Below are 17,390 nucleotides of genomic sequence, written 5' to 3'. Positions count from 1 at the left end.
TTTTTGGTCTCCCCGTTCGGTCCGCCTTAAAAGCAGCCGTCCACCACCACCTACAAATGTCCAGCAATCCCCACGATTACCACGACCCTAATCGACAGGGACAGTATCCACCACCTCAGTGGAACACTAGTCAACCTGAAGACCATCCATATCCGCCGACCTCTCAATATCCTGTCCGTCCAGCCTCTCCTCGTCCTTCCTCCGTCCTCAACTAACCCTACTAGTATCCTCCGGCTTCATATCCTCCTTCTGCCGACTATCCTCCGCCGCCGCAATCCCAATATCCCCCTCCGTCCAACATGGCTGCCATTCACCCCCATGTTCAGGGCCCGCAAGATCCCTACCGTCTCCCGCCGCCCCCCGGAGCCTACCGTCCGCCCGAGATGTACGGCCAACAACCACCGCCGCCTCCTACCGTTGTCTATCAAGCTGCCGCCCCTCGACAGCGCACCGCCATTGCCTGTCGCTACTGTCGGAGACGGAAGGTACGGACTGATTCTTTACCCCATCTTCTCCCACCGTCTGTTCCGCCCCCCGTTAACCCATCCGTCGCAGATTCGGTGTTCGGGATTTGAGAACTCGCAGGACGGTCGTTGCAACAACTGTATCCGTTTCAACCAGGAGTGCATGTTCACCCCGGTTTCTTCGCAAGCCCAAGCCTTCGTCCCCGCCCACGCCGCCTACCCCCATCTGAGGAACGCCCAGAACCAAGGTCGTCCCGGCGCCGGCGTCATGCTCTACGGTGCTCACGGCCAGCCGCTCCCTCCCCAGCAACAACCCCAGCCTCCCGACTCGACCCTTCCTCCTCCGCAAGGAATGTACCAGCATCCATACGGGGCCGCTCCTCCCCCCCTTGCCTCGGTGCCCGAACCGGTAGGACCACCCGTCTTCCACCTTCCTCCACCGCCATCCCGCTAATCGCGAGATACAGAGACCTATTGGCCGTCGTGGCTCCGGCTCCGGCTTCGAATACCCTGATCCCACCAACCTCGCCCCAGTTACCCCCGCTACCTCCACCTCAGGCTACCAGACGCACACCGCTCCAAGCCCGTACTATCCGCCTCCGCCCCCCAACGACCGCCGTCCCTCACCGCAGTCGTACGCCTACGACAGCCGTCACTCGTCCTCCCCGCATAGCTCTCCCTATCCACCCATGCACCCCGCCCAGAGCGGCATGACCCCTCCGCCGACTTCCACCCCTACCGGTTCCTCCCGCGGCGGACTTAACGTCCGCGACATGCTCAACCCAGGCGACAGCCAGGGTCGCTCCAGCACCGACAGCGATATGCTCAACGCCTTGAATCGCCGCGGATTGAACCAATAACTGCGGGTTTTCTGTTACGCGATGACGTCATGAGCGTGGGAGCTGCGAGGGAGAACGAAGGTGGATTTTGGGATGACGGACGTCCATGGACGTCCGGTCGAGTTGGCAAGTTGGATGCGAAAGGCTCGTGTGCTGGCCACACGGTCATATACAGAATACAACTGGTGATTTGGGGTGGTATACGTTTGCGATAGTTCAAGTGTCCATGTCTGGGAGAAGTTCTCTCTGCAACGGAAATGAGGACTGAAGAACGAGGAAAAAGGAAAAAATCGAGGAAAAAGAAAGAAAACCACAAAAAAAAAAATGACGCCAATAATTCGTATCCGTCAACGATATGAGGCCATGGAAACGAGAAGCAAGAGTCTTATGAGATACACGATTTGGATATGGCATTGGCTCGGTCAGCCGTGTGGTGGACGCTGGACACCCGCAATTCATACTCCCCCACCACATCATCTTTGATTTCCCTTTTCCGATACACCACGGATCTATAAATTATTCGGGGCAACCCACTAATGCACTTTTTGCTGTTTGCGTCTTTCACGAACCCCATGCTCCCATGGTTCTTCCTGTCTGCGAAACGGCCCCTCGAGCGTTCCATGAGAGCCGTGACAGGGTTTGAACACGCCGACACCCTCGCCTGAAACGAACCGCCCCTGCAGAACCGTCCGAGTCGTTGACCTCGGCCATCAAAGCAGGATACGATATGATGCAGCAGGCGGCTCGACTCTGGCAGTCGGACGGTGATCCTGCGAATGGGTGTTGGTATGCATTGGAACGGATGGCTCTTTGTCTTGTCTCTTCACTGTCAAAGCGAAATATGGTGTGGGTTTCTGCTACAGCTTTTTGTTCTTATTTTTGAGTTATTGATTCCCTGATGAACGGTTTGGCCAGGATACTTACTCCTACCGGTGGCGATTTTTTGTTTCCTGTCTTCACTCTGTTCTGGTCTGTTCCAATACATCTCGGGAGGCTTTCTCTTTTTTGTCTTGCGTTTCATGCTTGATTTGTTTCCCTGTTTCTTCCCGGCTCCAAGTGTCTGTTCCTGACTACCTACCAGGTGGGGGGAACATATCGCTGCGGCAGTTTCTTATCCGTTTTTCACACCCCCTCGTTTGTTTTGCTTTTCATCGTTCTGGGAGGCTGTCTGATCAATTTTTTGTTCTGTTTTCATGACCTGCAAATTACACCGCTTGGACGCGCGTTTTGGTTGCTCGCTCGGCCGTCGTCGGTCTCAGCATCTGTGCATATTGTCGGCCTTTGTCTGTCTCTGTCGATATTGATATCAAGGTATATTCTATCTATCACGCTATTACGGTATGACGAGTCATGCATCCGTCTGGTCTATCTGCGTAGTTTGTCTTCTCTTGTCGATCTTGCTCTCTAGGGTGTGCGGGCAATGCATGAGGCTCCTACGCAGGAGCCCCGGTCTAGGGTAGAAATACGCACGTGATGCGCATCTGGTATACCGTGCTTCCAAGGCTGGCACTCAGTCCATGGTGTATGGTAATCGAATTAACAATTAATGGATTACTCAAAACTCTATGCTAATGAACTCCTATTCGTCCGTCACGCCGCAGGAAAACAACAAGAATTAGAACATGGAAAGAATAGCGTCCGATGGAGCCCTATCCTGGAGCGAATGAAAGTCCCAGTCAAGCAAGGATACGAAATCAGATGACAACTGGGGGGGCGAGGTTGGTGCTCGGTGGTGGTGGTGAATGAATGAATGACGTCCTGGATATCTACCCAAGATAACGAGCGTGACTGGATGTACGAGGTCAAGGAGTGAATGCAAACCGAACGCAAGGAGTCAAATGAAATCAGACCGAAGCCAACAACAATCCGGTCGAATATGTCAAGTCAAACCGCAGATGATCAATGGATGCTCGAAACGTGCAGTGCAGACCAACCATGCCATGCAAGAGAAAGAAAAGAAGAAAAAGAAATGACTCAAGTGGTCGACAACGTGATAACTCAAGTCAACCGACTCCTTCATGGATCCGGATATGCATCCAAAATCCGCGTCATCTTCCTTGCGCGGGACGGATCCTCGACAATCAACCCGCGCTGCTTGATCACGTTGTACAGCGTATCCACGACCTTATGGAAGGAAGATGCGGCGCCGCGCTCCTGACGGAAACGCACCAGACTGATGTTCGCCTGGCGGCCGTGCTCCAGGACGGTGTAGAACTCGGCAGAGAACTCGACGGGGCGGAGACGGAGGACTGCGAGAGACGGTGGTGAGTGAGTGCGGACGGAGCGGTAGACGACGACGCAGAACACTTACAGTTGACCTCGCCCACTTTGCCGTGGATGATGCTGTTCGCCTTGTCCAGATACACATCTTCCAACCCGTACTGCTTCCATTTCCGCAGGATCTTGTACACTTCCTTGCGGCCCCTCATCTTCGACGCATTCAGCGCCACCACCCGCGTCGCCGGCTTGAAGTGGAACACTCGCGCAAACCAGTTCTGGCTCTTGCCCTCGGGGCGCGGCCGCGCGGGGAGAGGCTTATGCTGGTCCACGGGCTTTTCGACGGACTTTTGGACCGGGAGCGTTGTGACGGGCTCGGGGGATTCCGGTTCTGCGCGCTGGGTTAGCAGGTCATGCGAGGCGAATGGGGGTGTAGGGACGACGGACCGGTAGAGGGCTCCGGGACGGGCTTAGACGGCTTCTTCTTCATCAGCTTTCGGAAGAATCCACCCATCTTCGGCTTATCGGGCTCCTCTTTGTTCTCCTGGACTGTTTCGTGCGGCATGCTCATGCAGTCCTCGGCCAACGGGTGGACTTCGTCCACGGCGACGGTGGTCGCGACGGGCTGCGCAGGCTTGTAGTCTCTCGGGAGCCGAGTGGGAGTGTCGGTGGGCGTCTGCGATCTGTTCCGGAACCACGGCCACTTCTTTGTCTCCGTGCTGCGCGTTCCTATGCGCTTGGGCGTGATGGGAACCTCTGCAATCGGGTCCAACTCGCAGGGTTGGCGGCGAGGCAGTCGGAGATTCGGAGGTTCGAAGTTGGCCGCACCTTTCTCGTCCGATGGCATAAGCTTGTATCCGCCTGTAGACCGTGGCTGTGAGCGGTTGGCGGCCGCTTCCTTGTGCTTCTTATACACTTCCAGTGGCGTAGCATCGCCCATGGACTGCAGGGAGCTGTGGGGGACCATGCGGATTGTCCTCTTGCGGTAGCGGCTGAGGCTTTGGGGAGGGGCATCTCCGGTCGATTGGGCCGCGTCTTGCGCCCTATTTTGCAGGGGATTATCGGTTTGCTTGCCAGTGTCCGGCGGCTGATGTTCTTCGGAGATGATGGGGAGCGGGGTGGCTTCGGAGGTCGGTCTGAGGAACGAACTCCCCGACGACCGGTCTCGTCTGTCACGCTGCCGTAACTTATCCTGTTCAATTAGTCGGTCAAGATGACTGATCACCGCCACGAGATAGGGCGGGATCTCGTCGGAGCCACCCTGCGTGGAGTGCTCGATGAGCTTGCGACGGGTTGCAGCCAGCTCCGAGGCAGTCGACGTAGGTGAGGTCGGAGACGGGGATGTGACTTGTCTCTTGGGTGGGGTAGCCGTGACCTTCCGAGGGGAAGGCTCTGGTGAGGCAATGGAAATGGACGTCGCAGGAGTCGTTGATGCGGTGGAAGTCGTGGTGCAGTTGGTGGAGGCGGACCCGCCATTGAACGCTTGCTCGCAGATCTGGCTGAGTTCGTGCGAGACCTTGCGCGCGTCGTCTTTCCAGATGATGTCCGAGTCTCGGACTTTCTTGGGTTGGACACAGGGCTTGATGGTGACTCCGGAGCCGCGGACCACTGTAGGTTGAGCTGGGAGCATTGGACTGCTCTCCCTGTCCGCATACGGGTTTCCACCGAAATCCATGTCGAAGCTGCTCTGACTCGCCTGCTTCTTCACGCTGTTCATTGATGCATACCCCATCTTTGGCTTCGTCGACAAGGAGTTCTGTGAACGATTGCGAATATGCTGGAAGCAGACGTTCCGCTTGTAGCTGACGGACTTTGGAGTGGCCGGGGCGTTCATGGTGCGCCGTAAGCTAGAATGAGACGTCCGTGTCTGGAAGGATTTGATGGATGCCATGTTCGACTTCTTGTTCCGTACTATGGCGAACGGAGAACTAGGAGGTTCCTCCTCATCCTCGAACTCGTCAGCCCTGATGTATGGCTCCACCACAGATTGGAGCTGTGTCTGAGCCTCTGCCGCGATCCTTTTGTTCATGATCGCTGCGTGAGCCAACTGGGCATCCTTCTGGGCAGCCTCCTCATTCTGAACCCGGAAAGGGTCGCAGGTATCGGTGGGCGTGGGCTTAGCCTCTTTGACGGGCTGAACATCCTGTCTGTTGTCTTTCACATTGGACAGGCCAGCCTTCTTGGCTACACGGGGCCGTCGGGTATTGCGCTTCGACGCCCGGCGCCGCGGGCCCTTGGAGATATGATGGTAGTCACTGGCGGAGTACTCAAGCGGCTGGCCTTGGTAGTTTTCCAGTTGCTCATTCCGGAATCTGACCAACGCGTTGTAGAACATCCGCTCGTAGGTCGGCCTGGATAAGCCTGTCAGTGCATGGAATGGGGGCCTCTGGTTGACTAATACGTACTCTGGCTTCAACAGTCGTTCGATCAACACGTCTGGCTTCACGTCATGCCACAACGTCTGGAGATTCCGTAAAAGATCCAAGTCGATGTCGTGTCGGCTGGTCACCGCGGGACCACAGTCTTGGGCCGACAATGGAGGCGGAGGACCGATGTAGTGGCTGGCCATAGCTTGATGCAACTTCTCATATTTCTTCAATAGCGGATGCGACCACATTTCCAGCATGGTAATGCGGTCATCGGGTCGTTTCTGCAGGATGCGGTCAATCAAGTCGGCCGCCTCATTGCTCAGCTCCCGTGGCATGTAATACTCTCCTTTCTTCACCAGGCGAAGGGTGTTTGCGAGGTCGCCGCCGTCAAAGGGCAAGTATCCGGTCAGAAGGGCGTAGAGGATGATCCCACAACTCCAGATGTCGGCCTTGTCACCGCGGTACTTGCGGCCGTATATTATTTCTGGAGCGGCGTAATGGGGACTCCCACAGGAGGTGTTGAGCCAGTGACCCTCTGGCTGGAGGGCCGCCATGCCAAAGTCAGCAAGCTTCACATTGTGACGACCGTCGAGCAGGATGTTCTCGGGCTTCAAGTCACGATGACAGATGTTGAACCGGTGACAGTATCCCAGGCCAGCAATGATCTGGCGGAACAGCCGAACGGCCTCTTCTTCTGGAAGTGGACCGTTGTTCGAGACATGATCGAAGAGCTCACCACCCTCTACGTATTCCAACACCAGGTACCTAAGCAATATCAATCAGCCGTCGCACCTCACGGACGCTCCTTACGGAAACACCTACAATTCCCCTCTGTTTTCCCACACATCATACAGGCTGATGACGTTATTGTGTTCGATCAACTTCATGATGACGACCTCCCGCTCAATGCCCGACGGCATAGGCCTGGCGCCTGTGCTACTGAAGAGGCCGACATTTCGATCCATAGCGGCAATGCTCTCACTCTGCGCAATGGCGGCCGACTTCTTCGAGACGATCTTGATGGCAGCCGTCTGACCGGTCAAGGCATGTTTGGCCAGCCGGACTCGGCCGGTGGACCCCCGTCCGAGGGTGCGTCCGAGCTGCCATGGACCAACATGGGTTTTCCGTTTCCCCTTGGTGGACACGATGGAGGCGGCGGAGAGGGCGGAGTTGCGGTTGGAATGGACCTGAGTTTCAACGACGGGAGAGAAGCAAGTGACGTCCGCATTTGCCTTGACTGATTGGGGACTGGTGACAATCGACATTGGTTCCGGGGTCGGAAGTCGGTTCTGTTCGGCTTCGTATCGTTCGTCCTGGTCGGATACCGGGGGGTGACAGTGGTTCAGTCGGTTGGTGGCATCGGACAGCGGAGGACGCATTGTCTGGTTGCTCAGAAAGGCACTTCTCTCATCCATTGCTGGGCTGCACCCAGACTAGTATGACACGAGGGTCGTGTTGAACATAAGGGAGAGTGAGACGTGAGAAATTTCTTAGTAGGAACGTGACTGTCGCGTAGTCAGACGGGAGTACAGACGTATAGGCGCGTGTTTCTTTTGCAACCGACCTCTGGAGCAATGAACGACTGGGGATGGAGGTATTGGATCCCCGATGATTCCAGTTTCCGGTAGAAAGGAAGTTATACTGCAAGGAAAAGAACCGCAAACGCCGCCGGAAAGAGGGAGAAATGAAAGCTGTTCTCTTTCCGTAGGTTAGTCAACACGAAGCCATACAAAAACACAACATAAACACGAGAACTAAAGAGCGTGGAGAACAGCAGACTGTTGGGCTGCGCTGGGTCGAGAAGTGAAGGATGGACCGAAGGAGTGAACGAGCGTGGGCGAAGTGACGGAGAATCGACGGACGAGGACAGGAAGGGGGAACGGAAATGATTCGAGCGAGTTGGAGCATACCGGAGAGAGAGCGAAGGCCGTGGAATGGGTGGAGAAAGATGTTTGTTGTGGTGTTGATGAATTCCAGAGGTTCCCCGGGTAGTGGATGGCGGAGGAATGCACCAGGACGATGGTGCATTCCGGGCCATTTTGGACGCTCTGAGGATGATTTCCGCCGGATAGAGGATGTGATCTAGATTCAACTGAGCTTTTGGTCTGAATGTTTCGAACTTTTCTTGATTTGTTTGGGCGTTGGTGTGGGTTCGGATCCCGTATGATCTGGGAAGTATGAAGTCGGAAGTATGAGACGAAGTATGAGATCAAGTATGAGGTCAAGTATGAGAATGTCCATCAAGGGATACCAACCCCGTGGATGAAGGGATCAGATCATGACTTCATAATTTATTCTTCTCGCCATCTAATGACTATTTTACAATTAATTTTCCGTCGTATTATCATGATGATTGGGTGCTCATCCATCAAGGGGCGTCCTCCGGCTTCTACCACTATCATATACTCCCCAAATGACAAGCAGCCGATCGCAATCAAAATTAATCGCCTTAATGCCTGTCAAACGGTTCTATTGAGTTGCAAACCCCGTAGATATATAGATCAATATGCGCTGTACGCGGTACTAAGTTAAACGCCAAGCTCCCCCGACGCGCTCGATGCCGATATGCTGTCCAGTATGCAGGGTATAAAAACGTGGACAATGTCTCACTTTCTCTTGCCTGACCGCCATCCTCACCAATGCTCCTCTCCAATGGACACCGCGTCCACATCCACCCCGTCGACAAACCACCTCCCCTCCCCGTTGCCATCCGGTCCCAACAGAACATCATTTCCACTCATCATGCGCTTTCGCATCTTCCCCGTCGTCCGATCAAACGTCCAGTCCTCGAGCCCGTAGCATCGCTTCCAGCGCATCGAGTCCGCCGCGTCCTGGTACTCATACCAGAACTGGACGGCAATGCGATCGTCGGTGAAGGAGAAAAGTTCTTTGCGGAGGCGATAGCTGACCTCGCGGTTCCACTTGGCTGTTAGGAAATCCCGGATTGCCTCGGTTCCTGAGAAGAATGAAGTCCTGTTGCGCCAGATACAGTCGGGCGTATATGCTTGAGCTACGCGCTCTGGGTCTCTATTGAGGATGTGGTCAGCGTTCAGTCCGTAAGTAGAGTGCCTACAGAGAGGCAAAATCTGGGCTTGGATAGAGCCGGCAAGGCCGTGGCGTTGGAGGGGCCACGAGTCGTCATGCAAGGGATAAGAGACCGGTGGGGTCATTCTCCTGGGATGGGCGAACGTGTACTCAGTACGGCATCCGGAGCACTCTACCCTCCGAGCTGACAAGTCATCACATCCAGGCGCATTGAAGGGACCTCTGGAGGCCTTTGGGAGTGGAAGCTTACTTGGAGTTCCAGAGATTCTGTGCGGCTTTGACCTTGGCCCTAGCCGAGTCAGTTGTGAAGGGCGGTTTGATATCGGCCATGATAGGTTAGATGGGCGTAGAACCATAGACAGAGTAGTCAGATATGAAAGTTTGTCGGTCTAAATCGGTGGTTCTGCAGTTTTTGGTGATGAGAGGTTGACAGAGTTGCAGTTGATATTGATGAGGGGAAAACTATATATAACGTCATCACGTGTGGATGCACGGATATATACAACTCCACTGACTACAGCAAACCGTGTGCAGTAGTGGGCCAGAAACCGTATACAGGCGTATAGCCTGGAGACATATTCTCAAATCCTCTCCACGTTTCCTTATATCCTTTGTATTTCGTACTGAGGCAAGCACATAAAGGGTATCTGAGGCCCTGTAGATACCTGTCACACCGCTGATCCCTAGCTTTAGCAACCTAGGGTAAAGAGTACAGTATTACCCTGCCACTAGCAGATAGACGATCACTGCTGTAGCCGCTAAATAAGAGCGATTCATCATTGGATGCTCCTTTCCGTCCGAGTCGAGGATCATAGACAAGGAGGCGAGGTTTCTGCTCATTCTCATACCCCAGACAGCGGGGGAAGGCCCAGATTGGCCCCCTAAATACCCCATAAAGGTCAGAATCAAATATTTCGGAACCTGGAAGCAAGGAGTTTGCGGGGCTTGATAAGGAAGAGTTACTTGACCTCACGAAGGAAGCCCGTCGAAGTACTTAATCTGTTGGAGTGCTTATGCCTAGGAGGTGGTTAGTACCATTCAGATTCCGTGGCCTGGAGCTCCAACTTCATATGTCATCTCATGATGGACAGCCCGTTTTCAAAGCATCACCTGGACACTTCCATGCTCTATCTTGCGCTTTACACCCTTGTAGTAGTAATTTACGGCAAAGTGAGTTTATTCTCTTGCGCCCCATGACAATCCCTTTGGTATTGATCTCCTGCAGGCGATTCTACGATCGCGCCGTGGCGGCTTGTCTGCGTTTCCAGGTCCCTGGATATCCAAATGGACTGGGGCCGTAGGCCAGGGATACTGGACTCTGTCCCGCAGGACGGAATATGTTCATTCTCTGCATGAGAAATACGGTATGGGACCTCCGCCGTGGATGGTCTGCAGATCTGACCTCCATTTAGGCCCCATTGTGCGCGTAAGCCCCGAAGAACTGGACGTCTCGGATATTCAGGCTGCCAGGACTATCCACCGGACCAACAAAGCGTTTCTGAAGGCTCCATGGTATCAAATCCTCGCCCCCTTCGGGATGCAGACTCTGTTCAACACCACCAACGTCCAGTTCCACCGGGAGCACCGACGACTGTTGGCGTTGCCGATGTCGGATTCCTACCTCCGGCGAATGGAACCCGTCATTGCGGGGAAGGTGCAATCGGCGATGGAGAGGATGCAGGAAGACCTCGACAAGAATGGAGTGGTGGATGTGTACAAGTGGCTAGTGGCGATGACTAGCGATACCATCACTCAGTTGAGTTTTGGCTGCTCGGTAGGCCTACTGGAGAAAGGTGATGTACTGCTTCCCTCGCTACAGATAATAGGAGCCCCAGGAATAACGGAAGATGCTGACCTGGGAGCCCAGGAGAGCCAAAGTAAAGCCCAATACGCCCGGGACCTGCAGGCGTTGAACGACACGGAATGGTGGATCACCACCTTCCCGAACCTCATAGGCCTGCTGATGTATGCGCCTTCGACCATTGCCCCATCAGCGATGCTTGCAAGTCAACGATTGGTCCGCGTCGCAGACGAGTGTGTCCGGAACTACCGACAGTGGCTGCTGCAGGCGGCAGACGCCCAACCCACCTTTTTCCAGGCGCATATTCACAGCCTGTGTGATGAGGACATCCGACATGATGCATTTACGATTCTGGCTGCGGGAACACATACTACTGCTATCTCGTTGACGTATCTCATCTGGGCGGTGTGCAAGGATCCGGCCATCCAGAAAGCGTTGGTCGAGGAAGTCAGCCAGCTTCCGGAGAGCTTCACTGATGACCGTCTCCGGGAGCTGAATTACTTAAATTGTGTGATCGACGAGACCCTGCGTCTGTATAGCGCTGCGCCAGGGAGCCTTAAGCGGGTCGTTCCTCCAGGGGGCGCCGTCTTGGGCGGTTTCGCTGTTCCCGAAGGGACGACGGTCACGACCCAGGGGTATACGCTGCATCGAAACCCCGAGATCTTTCCCGAGCCGGAAAGGTATATGCGCGCTGGCTGCGTCCACACCCGGTCTGTTTTATTGTTAATATGCATGCAGGTTCAATCCATCGCGCTGGGCCGAGCCCACCAAAGCAATGAGAGATTCACTTATGCCCTTCGGCGGAGGTACCCGCAGTAAGTTGGATTCTATTTTGTTCTCTTCACTTAATAGTTTTTAATGTATTGTGGCAGCCTGCATTGGTCTCCATCTTGCACGCCGGTCGTTAAGGGGCGCGACTACGCGATTCTTCCGCCGATTTCCCAATGCTCGAGTGTCTGCGCGGGAAGGCATGAGTGATGCAGACATGGAGCAGGATATACACTTTAGCATGTCACCCAAAGGCCGACGTTGTCTGATTGAATGTTAGGTCTGTGGGTCCTTCGTAGTTTTAGGAGCCTCGGAGAAGTGGAAGTAGAAGTCCGAATCGAAGGGCAATGTATCCTTTCACGTGATGCGTCATGTGACGGCTCAGGCCATTCGAATTCGCCACCTCTACTCAATTTCTAGCATTACCCCTGAATAATTCCTATCAACTAGATAGGTAGTTAGAAAGTTAGAATACTAGACTGGTGCTCAATTAATAATCGGAATCTAGATGCTGTGATTAACTAAGTATCTTATCTGATCAACCGGTCCGAGAATATCCCGGCCTTAGTAACCGGCCAGCGAACTGACGAGTCTCGGGCGGTCTTCTTGATAATCCGACCGCCATCGACCCGTTTCGGTATCTTTCGACATCGGATCCCGCAATCCGTTGCCCCACGATATAAATCCCCATCCCTCCTTCTCCCTCCCCGACTCTTCACCAACACTCTACCCTACCCAATTCTCACCGCTACATACACCGCTTCATCCCCCAACCAATTCATCCACCAATCTACTCATCATGTCTGGACTCAAGGCCGGTGACAGCTTCCCTTCCGACGTCGTCTTCTCGTAAGTCCCTCTCTCCCTTCGCCACCCATTCGAACCCCCCTAACAACCGCCCAGCTACATCCCCTGGTCTGAGGAGGCGGGCGAAATCACCGCCTGCGGTATCCCCATCAACTACAACGCCTCCAAGGAGTGGGCCGACAAGAAGGTCATCCTCTTCGCCCTCCCCGGTGCCTTCACCCCCGTCTGCTCCGCCCGTCACGTCCCCGAGTACATCGAGAGACTCCCCGAGATCCGTGAGAAGGGTGTGGACGTTGTCGCCGTCCTCGCCTACAACGATGCCTACGTCATGAGTGCCTGGGGCAAGGCCAACCAGGTCACCAACGACGACATCGTACGTTCCCCCCGTTCTTCCGTCGAAGCATCTACAACGATACTGACCATGACAGCTCTTCCTCTCGGACCCTGACGCCAAGTTCTCCAAGAGCATCGGCTGGGTTGACCAGGAGGGTCGCACTGGTCGCTACGCCATCGTCCTCGACCACGGCAAGGTCACCTACGCCGCTCGTGAGCCGGCCAAGAACCACCTGGAGTTCTCCAGCGCCGACACCGTCATCAAGAACCTGTAAATGCACATAGATTCCGATAGACGGCGGGATAGACCGGTGGTAATGACTAGAATAGACATAGAATAAATCCAATGACCAATTACGATGATGATTTAGTAAATCAATACCGGGTAGTATCTAACAGCGTCTAACTGAATGAGTGTTCGGCGAGAGTGATTGGGGTTCCTGTGACGAGCCCCGCCGCTTTAAGACGGCTGGCTTCACGTGGTTGATCCGAGAAGGCTCCGGGAGCGGCAGAACCGGCACGTGCACGTGGACCCCTGGGTACTGAAACCACGTGATGAAGCTGGACGATCCTGGTACATAAAAATGAAGAATACCTTAACTTCCGAAGGGGCATAAAAACATCAAGAGGGAGGATGCAAGATAACTCGAGCAACTATTCAAAATAAAGACTTCCTTGGGGGTGAGATGGGTTTCTTCAATCGAACGAGGAGCTACTAGAATTACTAGAGCGGCGTATTGTTTGAAATAGTGCTAGTAGTATCTTGGGGAAGTTTTCCCTAAAGACCCCTTGACTAGGGAGCGATTAACAAAATACTGGAAAATTTGCGAATAATGTTAGCTATTTAGAAACCCTACTGCACATGCTATGCGCAGTGGGCTGGGAAAATGGATAGATGATGCGTCCTTCCGTCCTTATCCTGCCACCGGCTAGCAGCCCACGGTAGAGAAACACTTTTCTGCTAAGGTTGTCCAAGTTTCAACGCAGAGAAGTGATTCGATGCACAAGTTTGAGACAGGACGGTCTCGATGTGCGATATGTGTCTCTGAACACTACTCCATGTATATATGTGCGTTAGCCAGGTCCAGTCTACAGGATGAGTGCCTTTACTCGAAGCGCTGACCTGAGAAACATCTAATGGAGCACATCAATAGCAACTCATATCGAACGGCGCTGAGCCCTCAGCCACCGTGGTACCCATGAACTTTACCATCGACGCTTTCGCGATGCACTAGTATAGTACACGACCCAACAGGATATTTTCCCTACTATTGGATGGGTGCGGCCTACCAAGTGCTTAAGCAATGTGGCTTGAGTACGGCTGAGCGGACGGGAAGCCCTGTTCTCCACACCCTTTGGTCATAAGTGATGGAGTTATCGTCAAAAAGAATATATCATCACGCACGAGTTTCATTGAGATTTAATAACTATCGTGTATAAGTAGTAGTCCGAGTAAAATAATTAGAGTCGACGATCAGGCATCTAATCCTGCTATTTCCTTGCTGCCTGGGTAGGATGAGTCTGCACAGAAAGAACACAAAAAATTCAAGAACATACAGCGTGCAGCCGCCTACCACACTACTACGAACTAACTAGTCGGCGTGAGGCTTATGTGGGGAGAATGGTCGATGATGGATCATCGATGATCTCGGGACTACCCGAGCGTCCAAGAATTGCCCAGAGAAACCGGCAGGTGCTTGTTTCTTACCTCTAGGTATAACAGAGCGACGAATATATCGCCGTAGAAGATATCCTACTTCTCTCCGAATGACCCTACCATTAGTCTCTAAGCATGTAGAGAGGTATATGAGAAAATATCACGTTCTTTCCCCGGCAACAGCCCCGTTTAGCCTGATCAAGGCTGAATCGAAACGAGAGTATCAACTATTAATATCTCTACCCCTGGGCTAGACTATCATAAAAAAGCAAGTTGTGGGAGGCCTGAAGGCTGTGAGGTTGCTTCGCAGAATTTCACCTAAGCAGGCAGGTGGTCTGACACTCTGACAAAGCGTTTACTAGCTATACCTAAGGTGCCCCGCCCCCCGATACGACATTCAGCAAATCTCGCAGTCCACCAAAGGTCTTCCATACACACCTCCCCTATTACAAAAGCCATTAGCGGTGTTTGAGGCATACCTGACCGGGTTCAGCCGCGGGCTACTGCTAAAGAGAATTCTTAATCAGAAGGTATTGCAATAGTAGCTGCCGGAAACCTTCTGACAGAGGATGCAGATGATGGATTGAGAGGCTATCTAGCATGATCACTGGCCACGTGATTGCTGCAGTGGTAGACAGCAGCCCTAGATCTGCCCAGTCTCAACTCAAATCACTGTGAGATCGCTCGCAGAGTCAGTGGGGACTTTTCCATCGATCTAGGTGACCCGCGGAGGTGCCTTGCATCAATGCCTGGCATGGAGATACCCCCACGTCGACGGCGCAGACCAGTCGTTGCTTGCACCGAATGCAGAAGACGTAAAGTTCGATGTGACCGCGCGTTCCCTTGCGGGCCATGCTTCAAATCAGTCCTTGCTTGCGTGTACAGTCACACGCTGCCCGAATCGCGCACGAACCATTGTCCCGAGCCTCCAGCTTCATCGAGCCTGGCTGGTCCCTCCAGTTCATTGTCCCAGGCCCCCTTCAGGCTCCCCCCGGCCATCGATAGTCTGCCATTGCAGACGGACTATTTTACTTTGCCGACAGCCCCCGCTGCCCCGACATCCGTCTCCAGCATTGAGAGCTATGATCCCCTGGCTAGCACAAGTTTTTGGCAAACCTCCTTGTCATCGAGCTTAACCGAGGGTTTATCTGCCTCAGATCACCAGTCTACCGATGCGCCTATCCTAGATGTTGGCCCCTGGCAAAAGGAGTTGGACCGTTTCGAGCGACTGCAGTTTCTCCGCCGGGTTCCCAACGACTTGGGGCCGGAGTTTCAGGATCTGCGGCCCCTATTGGAACGGTCACGCAAAGTCGAGAATGAAAGAGTAACCCTGAACCGGCCGACTGACACTGTATCCCCCGTGGACTGTCGTTGTCTGGTTCCTGACCGCGGGACGTGTGATCGCCTAGTAGACCTCTATCTGATCACCTTTGAATCGGTGGTCCGCATTGTCCACGTCCCATCTTTCCTCCAAGACTACCAGAAATATTGGCAAGACCCACGGAGTGTGAGCGATCATGTCGTATGGAAAATGCTGCTGGCCATGGCAGTGGGCGTTTTTTTCTGTCCTGGTTCTGCGGCGCTGCAGGCGCGCGCCGCAGCGTGGATCACGGGCAGCCACCGGTGGCTCGTCCGCCGCAGCGTTGAATGTGCCCAGTTTGATCTGAACACGATTCAGATATGCTGTCTGTTGTTTGTGAATAGCCAGACCTCCCGAGTAGAAAGCGAACCCATTGGGCTGCTCAAGGAGACCCTGATCTGCATGGCAATGAAGCTGGGGCTCCATCAAGAGCCCAGCAAGCATTTCCCCGCCATGTCCGCCAGCGAGGCCGAGATGCGACGAAGACTGTGGACCACCGTCCTCGAAATCGCCATCCAGTGCAGTCTGGACTCGGGCCTCCCTCCGTTAATCTCCTCTGAGGGCTATGACTGTACCTCGCCGTCGAATCTGGATGATGCCGACCTGTTGGGTACTGGCTCTTTATCGCCCCAGCCGCCCACGGTCTTTACTCGGTCCACCGTGTCGATGCTGCTGGCCAACACTCAGCGCATTCGGCTGCGCATTTTGCACCTCGTGAATGCACCGGGCACCACCCTTACCTACGAGAATGCGTTAGACTTGACGAGGGAGCTTGATGGCATCAGCAATGCCAATCTTGCCCGCATGCAATCCCTTGTCGCATCCTCGACCGGTCCCACGGACTTCCATATCAAAATCCTGGATGTCTGCACCCGTCGCTTTCTGCTCGCCTTACATGCTCCGTTTGCCAGCCAGGCCAAGGCCAATCCGTGTTACTACTACTCCCGCAAGGTGCGCATGGAAGCAACGGCCATGTTGCTCTCCCATCCACCGCCGCAAATCGATGGCAGTGAGCCTACCCCCGTCGCTGACGACTACTACGCGCAACTCCTGCTGTGGGGCGATGAGATCTTTACCAAGGCGCTCCGACATGCTGCTAGTACCCTCTGTCTCGATCTGATTGACAGTTTGACGGAGAACGCTTTCCCGATGACCGATCGCGATAGTCATAACCACCTGTGTCAGGCCGTGCAGGACGCGATTGTGGTATTTGAGCGACGCGCGCATCGGCGACCGTCCACTCATAATGACTATGTCTTCTTTTCCTGTGCCATCGCCCAGATCCAGGCCATGCGCGCGAAGAAGCCGGTCGACCACGCCATCCGCGAAGCAGCCAGACGGACTCTGGAGCATTGCTTCGCCCCCTTGGATGAGGCCGTTGGTCGGGGCCGTAGTCGGCATGAGCCGGCATCGCTTCCACTTTCGCCGTCAGGTTCAGAAGATCTGTTATTCCCCACGTCGACAAATGATGTAGACTTTGAGTTTTGGAACAGTCTCATAGCACGTTCCCCGCAGTTTAGTGGTTGATATTCCCCGTCGTCTATCCGGTTTGTACCATACATGTTCTTTCAATGGGAGGTTCTCAACGTAGATGGATGGAAATAGAATCGAGAGCAAATCGAAGTGAGGAGAGTATTTCCTTTCTATTATTTTGTCTGAGTCTGTCCCAACGCGTGTCCTGCAGTCCGTTCCGGACTCCTCTAACCCGGCCTAGCAATTCCATCCGTCAT

At 54.1% G+C, this 17,390-nt stretch overlaps 7 protein-coding genes across 7 annotated transcripts; 5 read left to right on the top strand and 2 right to left on the bottom strand.

The window, feature by feature from the left end:
- Nucleotides 1–1,422, top strand: BDV59DRAFT_90529 (Zn(II)2Cys6 transcription factor domain-containing protein). The gene is made up of 4 exons (XM_073697312.1): nt 1–173; nt 225–485; nt 556–873; nt 932–1,422. Exons 1-4 carry the CDS (start codon nt 57–59, stop codon nt 1,322–1,324), a joined length of 1,089 nt encoding a protein of 362 aa, XP_073545509.1. The 5' UTR covers nt 1–56; the 3' UTR covers nt 1,325–1,422.
- A 483-nt stretch (nt 1,423–1,905) lies between these two features.
- Nucleotides 1,906–2,412, top strand: BDV59DRAFT_90531 (uncharacterized protein). The gene is made up of 2 exons (XM_073697313.1): nt 1,906–2,149; nt 2,219–2,412. Exons 1-2 carry the CDS (start codon nt 2,031–2,033, stop codon nt 2,328–2,330), a joined length of 231 nt encoding a protein of 76 aa, XP_073545508.1. The 5' UTR covers nt 1,906–2,030; the 3' UTR covers nt 2,331–2,412.
- Nucleotides 2,413–3,319: 907 nt separating this feature from the next.
- BDV59DRAFT_204216 (uncharacterized protein) lies at nt 3,320–7,304 on the bottom strand (the record flags this gene model as incomplete). Its single annotated transcript, XM_073694412.1, has 5 exons — nt 3,320–3,552; nt 3,615–3,911; nt 3,968–5,871; nt 5,926–6,654; nt 6,712–7,304. 5 exons carry the CDS (start codon nt 7,302–7,304, stop codon nt 3,320–3,322), a joined length of 3,756 nt encoding a protein of 1,251 aa, XP_073545507.1.
- Nucleotides 7,305–8,400: 1,096 nt separating this feature from the next.
- On the bottom strand, nt 8,401–9,361 carry BDV59DRAFT_184090 (nuclear transport factor 2 family protein). Its single transcript, XM_073690631.1, has 2 exons — nt 9,185–9,361; nt 8,401–8,916 (listed from the first exon to the last, which is right to left on the bottom strand). The coding sequence occupies exons 1-2, from the start codon at nt 9,262–9,264 to the stop codon at nt 8,523–8,525; spliced, it is 474 nt and encodes a 157-aa protein (XP_073545506.1). The 5' UTR covers nt 9,265–9,361; the 3' UTR covers nt 8,401–8,522.
- Nucleotides 9,362–10,017: 656 nt separating this feature from the next.
- On the top strand, nt 10,018–11,783 carry BDV59DRAFT_204214 (cytochrome P450; the record flags this gene model as incomplete). Its single annotated transcript, XM_073694411.1, has 5 exons — nt 10,018–10,104; nt 10,160–10,298; nt 10,347–11,415; nt 11,474–11,550; nt 11,608–11,783. 5 exons carry the CDS (start codon nt 10,018–10,020, stop codon nt 11,781–11,783), a joined length of 1,548 nt encoding a protein of 515 aa, XP_073545505.1.
- A 357-nt stretch (nt 11,784–12,140) lies between these two features.
- Nucleotides 12,141–13,009, top strand: BDV59DRAFT_184079 (peroxiredoxin family protein). Its single transcript, XM_073690629.1, has 3 exons — nt 12,141–12,352; nt 12,407–12,683; nt 12,739–13,009. The coding sequence occupies exons 1-3, from the start codon at nt 12,303–12,305 to the stop codon at nt 12,916–12,918; spliced, it is 507 nt and encodes a 168-aa protein (XP_073545504.1). The 5' UTR covers nt 12,141–12,302; the 3' UTR covers nt 12,919–13,009.
- Nucleotides 13,010–14,712: 1,703 nt separating this feature from the next.
- BDV59DRAFT_184076 (uncharacterized protein) lies at nt 14,713–17,384 on the top strand. The gene has a single exon (XM_073690628.1). It carries the CDS (start codon nt 15,046–15,048, stop codon nt 17,185–17,187), a length of 2,142 nt encoding a protein of 713 aa, XP_073545503.1. The 5' UTR covers nt 14,713–15,045; the 3' UTR covers nt 17,188–17,384.
- The last annotated feature ends 6 nt before the right edge of the window (nt 17,385–17,390 follow it).

Source organism: Aspergillus ambiguus, assembly GCF_047715705.1.
Source record: "Aspergillus ambiguus strain CBS 117.58 unplaced genomic scaffold BDV59scaffold_30, whole genome shotgun sequence".
NCBI lineage: Eukaryota > Fungi > Ascomycota > Eurotiomycetes > Eurotiales > Aspergillaceae > Aspergillus > Aspergillus ambiguus.
The sequence above is the reverse complement of the archived record's forward strand: the minus strand, read 5'-3'. Positions and strand labels throughout refer to the sequence as shown.